The sequence below is a fragment of the Glandiceps talaboti genome, chromosome 1 (assembly GCF_964340395.1).
Source record: "Glandiceps talaboti chromosome 1, keGlaTala1.1, whole genome shotgun sequence".
In the NCBI taxonomy this organism is placed as follows: Eukaryota; Metazoa; Hemichordata; class Enteropneusta; family Spengelidae; genus Glandiceps; species Glandiceps talaboti.
In genome coordinates this window covers 32598476-32605727 of record NC_135549.1, presented here as the reverse complement: position 1 = coordinate 32605727, position 7252 = coordinate 32598476, and the positions used below count along the sequence as shown (strand labels likewise).

The window sequence follows — 7252 nt, the reverse complement described above, 5'->3', positions numbered from 1 at the left end:
GAATGCTACAGATAACATTTTCATTGAATAGAATGCTACAGATAACATTTTCATTGAATAGAATGCTACAGATAACATTGTCATTGAATAGAATGCTACATATAACATTGTCATTGAATAGAATGCTACAGATAACATTGTCATTGAATAGAATGCTACAGATAACATTTTCATTGAATAGAATGCTACATATAACATTATCATAGTATAGAACGCTATAGATAACATCATAGTATAGAATCCATAGATAACATTATCATAGTATAGAATGCAATAGATAACATTATCATAGTATAGAATGCAATAGATAACATCATAGTATAGAATGCTATAGATAACATTATCATAGTATAGAATGCTATAGATAACATTATCATAGTATAGAATGCAATAGATAACATTATCATAGTATAGAATGCAATAGATAACATCATAGTATAGAATGCAATAGATAACATTATCATAGTATAGAATGCTATAGATAACATTATCATAGTATAGAATCCATAGATAACATTATCATAGTATAGAATGCAATAGATAACATTATCATAGTATAGAATGCAATAGATAACATCATAGTATAGAATGCAATAGATAACATCATAGTATAGAATCCATAGATAACATTATCATAGTATAGAATGCTATAGATAACATTATCATAGTATAGAATGCAATAGATAACATCATAGTATAGAATGCTATAGATAATGTTATTGTATGTTACTAACACATAACACACACTTGGTAACCAAATCAAAATATTAACTTCTACTTTACTCATAAATTATTTAGTTTTATAGCAATAACAAAAGTAACAACTGTGTGTTCACCTGGCCAATCAAGATCATCGTACTGTAAGAGTTATTACAGAGCTGTTTTCTTACCAGAATTAACATAACAAGGACTGAGTTTATTTTCTTGTGTCACTAATTACTGTGTTGAAACATATGATAATTGCAATCAACTACAGTCACTGTTGCAGTTTTTGCAATTCTGTATACAAACAGATATCGACACGTCCTGCGATCCTCACGGTTTCTCAGGAACTGTCATATTGTCATGTTCAAGCATTTGTAAGAAAGATCAAGTTATACAAAAAAAAAGGCTTTGATTCAAGACTAATTTCATGATATTGGTTTTGAAAGCTCACGCTTTGTCATAAAAGCTTAGCATTTGGGTGTTTGAGACAAACAATCCTTGTCATAAAAGCTTAGCATTTGACTTTTTATGCAACAATTTACTCAACAACAGGACACATAAAAATGTGTCAGTTTGAGGTGAGAAAACAAACAGTCCAGGCAAAACCACACCAACTTATGCCTATCAACGCTGACACAACCTTTGATGTCTTCTATGTTATAGTAAATTGTTGCAGAAAACCCCAAATGCTAAGCTTTTATGACCAGAACTGAGGTGTTCAAGACACATTGAAACCTGGTCATAAAAGCTTAGCATTTGAGCATTTTATGTAATAATTTACTCAAAATAGAAGACGTCAAAAGTTGCATCATCCAGAGGGTGGGGTGTTGGGGAGGGGAATACACAGAGCAGACAGTGTACGCGACTGATGTTTTCAGTGACCATAGGGCAGTTACTTCCTATGTTTCGGCTGGACTGGCAACACTTAAAACCTTTTTAATGTTGTGTATAAATGAATTTTCTTTGCGACTTTCACAAAAAAATTCATCAGAATACACTGTGGCAGTTGCACAAATTCTGCCACCTTCTTCTACTCCGTGCACAAAATCTTGTCCAATCCCTTCATCCCAGCCATCATCTCGTTTACCTGCCATCATATATACACCTGTCTTTCTAATTTTCTGTCCGTTTGACAAGTTGGTGAAGCCAACCTGTAGACATGAAGTAAAAGAACTACTGCTACTACACTATTCTGCTATACAAACATTTTGAATTTTCATTCAAATTTCATAAAAAACATCACAGAATAGTGTAGTAGCAGTGGTCTTCAAGTCTACAGATAGGCTAGATTGGGACTGGGTTTATATAATGAATGCATCCAATAAGTAAGTTATACAATATGACTGTAAAATTGGCACAAGAAATGTAATACTGGCTGGATATTCATCACTGAAATACACGTACCAGAACACTGGGTTTTTGTCCCAGAAATACACGTACCAGGGCACTGGGTGTTTGTCACAGAAATACATGTACCAGGGCACTGGGTTTTTGTCCCAGAAATACACGTACCAGAACACTGGGTTTTTGTCCCAGAAATACACGTACCAGGGCACTGGGTGTTTGTCACAGAAATACATGTACCAGGGCACTGGGTGTTTGTCACAGAAATGCATGTACCGGGGCACTGGATCTGAACGTTTTTTGCATAGACTAACTGATATGTATATCCACATTGACACATCTTTTGATGGTCATAACTACTTATAAGCTTTTGATAAATTAACTTTATGCAACAAGTTACACAAAAACATAGTTTGTGGACTGAACATCTGTTTAAGTGGTCTCAAACACGACATGAAATTGTCACATTGTACAAGTTACCTCAGACTGATGCATCTTTTGATGTGTTGTTTTAGAGTAAATAGTTGCATAAAACATCACATGCTAAGCTCTTATGACCAGGATTATGCATGTCTCAAACAAGGATTGTGTGTGTCTCAAACACCCAAATGCTAAGTTTTATGACAAAGAGTGTAATATCGGTGATCACAAAGTTACTGTATTTAACAACATTGCCATAGTTACAAATATCACTGATAGTATTTAAATCTATAGATCTCTCATTAATAGTTTTTTTTCCAAGTGCTGAGTTCAAACTAGATGGCATTTTCCATGAAATTTAGCTGTTTTTTAAAATGAAAATATTGTACGTATTTGGAGCAAAGAAGACTCAGATATCGGACGGTGCTCACATTTGCCCGCCTAAGACATAGACTGCCAAGCGGTGCCATGAACTGTGATCGAATCCGGGGATTGAATTCGGTAGGCTGAGGACAGTGTTCACGATAATTCCTTTGCGAAAACAATCAACTTCAGTGTAAAGGTGATTAAATATCATAATACCGAATTGATCGTTTTTGTCCAATATTTAAATCAACAGAATGGCAATTAACATTCATAATTTAAATGGCGTGGAAGTTTGGGTTTGATTACCAATACTGTCGTCCAATTATTAAAGTCATCGACGTAGGGTTTTAGATTCATGAAAGGAGTTACTTCTGATTTTCAACACTGTTGAAAAAGACACTATTAGGAAAATGTCTAAGCAGCAATGATGGGTGTTACTTTTTTGCAGTGTTTATCCAATAGTGAAAATCCAAAAGTTCTGTGACAGTGAGTGTATTCTTGATAGTAGTATGTATACTATGGATAGAAAGACATTTCAGTAAAATCAAGATTTTCAGGCCCTGAGTCTTAGTTAAAGATCAGCCAAACATAGCGGACCATTTCTACTGTTAAGGCACTGTGATTACATGTACTTATCATAAATATTGAGGCTGTCAAATAAACTTACATTACTTTAAAATGTCCCATTTGGGGGATTTGCCAAAAACCAAAACACACTGTGTTACAGGAGAAATGAAGTTGCCTTGAAGTTATAATACACTCAGGGCACGTTTTTAACACAAAGATAGACACAGTTCAACTCACTAGATTAACAGTATCTGAGAACACACACACTGCAGGATTAACAGTATCTGAGAAACAACACATGCACTGCAGGATTAAACAGTATCTGAGACACAACACACACACTGCAGGATCCTGTACCCAATCACATTAACAGTATCTGAGACACAACACACACACACAACACACACACTGCAGGATCCTGTACCCAATCACATTAACAGTATCTGAGACACAACACACACACTGCAGGATCCTGTACCCAATCACATTAACAGTATCTGAGACACAACACACACACTGCAGGATCCTGTACCCAATCACATTAACAGTATCTGAGACACAACACAAACACTGCAGGATCCTGTACCCAATCACATTAACAGTATCTGAGACACAACACAAACACTGCAGGATCCTGTACCCAATCACATTAACAGTATCTGAGACACAACACACACACTGCAGGATCCTGTACCCAATCACATTAACAGTATCTGAGACACAACACAAACACTGCAGGATCCTGTACCCAATCACATTAACAGTATCTGAGACACAACACACACACTGCAGGATCCTGTACCCAATCACATTAACAGTATCTGAGACACAACACACACACTGCAGGATCCTGTACCCAATCACATTAACAGTATCTGAGACACAACACACACACTGCAGGATCCTGTACCCAATCACATTGAAAGTGACAAAGTATTGCAGCTATTCTTTTACAAATCAGTAGAAATTTAACAGACTTCAGCTGGAAAAATTACACATGGATATGATGATTTTAATGCTTTCAATTGTTAACTTTCGAACTGATAATCACCATGATATCTTGTCTACTTGTACATCTCCACTGTGTGTGTGTGGTACCTCTATAATTGTTTCTTTGCAGTTTAAGTTGTGTGTCTTTTTATTGACAAACTTGGTACTGTACCAGTCTATACTATCATTGTCAGGTTCTTACAAACAGGACACTTCAAAGCAATTACAAGCCATAGTTATATGGTATAGATTTAAAAAAAAGAAAAAAGATAGCAGTTTCAAGCAAGATACACCATGACAGGATGCCCTCACACATTAGTCAACCTCTTTGTGAAGGAACATCATGACTACAATTAAACCCAACAAAGTGAAAGTGACTAATACTGAGATCTATATAATAATGGGCAAACTCTTGTGATAGAGATAATCTTGAATAAGAGAGTGAAATGTAACAGTTTACTATAATTTTGTTTAGTAGTCGGTTAACCATAACTCTGTAGTTTCAAAATCAGTGTTTTGGTTGTATGCTTTACTTGTCGACTTGTTGGTATCTGTATACAATATACTTAAAATTTAACACTCTAAATATCACAGCTTCACTCATTCTATAAAGGGCAGTATATATCTGTAAGGTCTATCAACCTTGGTGAATTTACTCTCTATAGAGGGCAGCATTTACCTGTAAGGTCTATCTACCTTGGAGATAACATAGCAAGAACTTGGCAGGACTGAAAGACTTAATCAAAAAATCTCAAATATATGAAAATCAAAACTTAATTCTGTGTAATATTGAAATCATTAACACCATAGTCACTGATACGCTGATGAAATGGGAACAATGATTCACATTTTATGAATCTTCTTTATTATGATTGAAATATATGTATAATGATTGATGCAAAGTTTTTTAAGTGTGAGTCTACAGTGAAGTGTATATAAACTATAACAGTGTTAATGTCATGATCATGCCCCTTATACCTGTGATATACCCAAAGTTTGTTACTTGTAGTATTCAGGAGCTGCCTGCCCATATGCTGGTGGAGGGAAATCAGCAACAGACAGCATAGGGTTTGCTGCAGCAGTTGGAGCATATCCATCCTGTGATGGCTGAATGCTAGTCTGCTGGGCCACTCCCATGTTAGATGTGGTGACTACAGTAGTACCAGCTGAAAAATGAACAGACAACAATAACAGTGGAAATTACAACATTTTATTTGCATATAAATAGATATGGTAAGAAGTTATACTAAAATTAAATTGTAACCCTGATTTTACAAATTTCTCCCACACATCAAGTGATCCATACTAAGGAGAACGGTTATGCTCTATCATGTGTTCCATACTAAGAGAACATAGTATGCAGTTATGTTCTATCATGTATCATGTGATCCATACTAAGAGACGTTATGTTCTATCATGTGATCCATACTAAGGGAGCGATCAGCTTTTACGGCCGGGGGGGGGGGGGGGGGGGGTCACCTTAATTTGGGACTCAAAAAGGGGGGGGGTCATCATTTTCATGAAATGAATAAAGGGGGGGTCACTTTTTTTTCAACTAAACAAAATCATGAGCCACGCTCCTGTACATAAATTGTCCATACATTTAATATCATAACTAGGCCAAAGCCCCTCAGCTCGCACAGCTGGGTAGATTCATTTGTGAGCAGCTGTTTCACGATGATATCATAGATAGCGCTATCGACATGGAGATTGCACATCGTACATAGAACGTGCATGTGTAGTCATTGTACTGCAATGCATCCTTGGGTAAAACCACAAAAAAAACATCGCATAGTATATAGGACGCACATGCCGCCGCTTGCGGGTGCTGTGCAAGCTCTTAAACAAAAAAATGTATGGGCATAAAATAAACCATAAAAAAATAGCTATAAATATAACATAAACTCTGTCTCTTGATACATCCAATACATAATATGGTATGGTGTCACAACACTGCACCATGGCCACCTTTAAGCAACAGTTATTTGTTAGAAATGACTTCTCGCTATTGCACACCATGAGTTGCATTGTGTTATCTTGTGGTAGAAAAACTTGCATGTGTAGCTGTACATGTAACACATAAGAAATGAAATACCTTAAGATTTACTGGCTCTAAAATCTATTCCTCCATTGACCTGAACATGTTGAATTGTGTACAAACATAACCAATTTAGGACACTTTGAAATAATATGTGGCAAACACTGTGACTGAAAGTGCCTGACCCAGCCTGTGTCTAGATATTAGATATTCAATGTCAATGTATAATAATAATAATAATAATAATAATAATAAACTTTATTTAAACTCGATAGCCTCATAGGTAACAGCCTTTTTTCATGAGGGTCGAGAACAAAAAAGAACAAATTAAAATACAATGGCAGAAAAGGAGACTACATACAAATTGCAAAAAAATGCAATAACGGCACAAAACGTCCAACAGACAAAATACAGACAGCAAGTGACAGAAAAAATACGACCATACTAAAAATTTACATTGTCATCTATGAAACCCTGAAAGTAATGTTTATGACACGCAATTTTGAAACTTCTAATATTAGTAATAGATCTTATTGCAGCCGGTAGTTGATTGTAGAGTGTAGGCGCTGCTACTCGAAATGATTCCTTAAAAACATTTGTTCTGGCAAATGGGACTAGTAACGAGTGATTTGTAACTGAGCGCAAAGACCGACTAGGTCTATATGGTGAAAGTAATCGACTGATATAAGTGGGATATTGGCCTTGTAATGCTTTATAAACTGAAACAACATTATTAAATTTGTAACGATAGGAGAGTGGATACCAGTTTAGCCTGATTAGCATCTCGGTGGGAGATATGCCGGCGTCGCAATTTAAAATAAG

The 7252-nt window shown here is 35.8% G+C and overlaps 1 protein-coding gene across 1 annotated transcript in view; it reads right to left on the bottom strand.

Moving 5' to 3' along the window:
- Positions 1-553: 553 nt before the first annotated feature.
- Positions 554-7252, bottom strand: part of LOC144437269 (uncharacterized) — a 33759-nt gene continuing 27060 nt past the window's right edge. Inside the window, exon 4 of the mRNA XM_078126189.1 lies at positions 554-5558. Within this exon, the coding sequence (XP_077982315.1) occupies positions 5392-5558 (167 nt within the window). The 3' untranslated portion in view covers positions 554-5391. The remainder of the gene's footprint in view (positions 5559-7252) is intronic.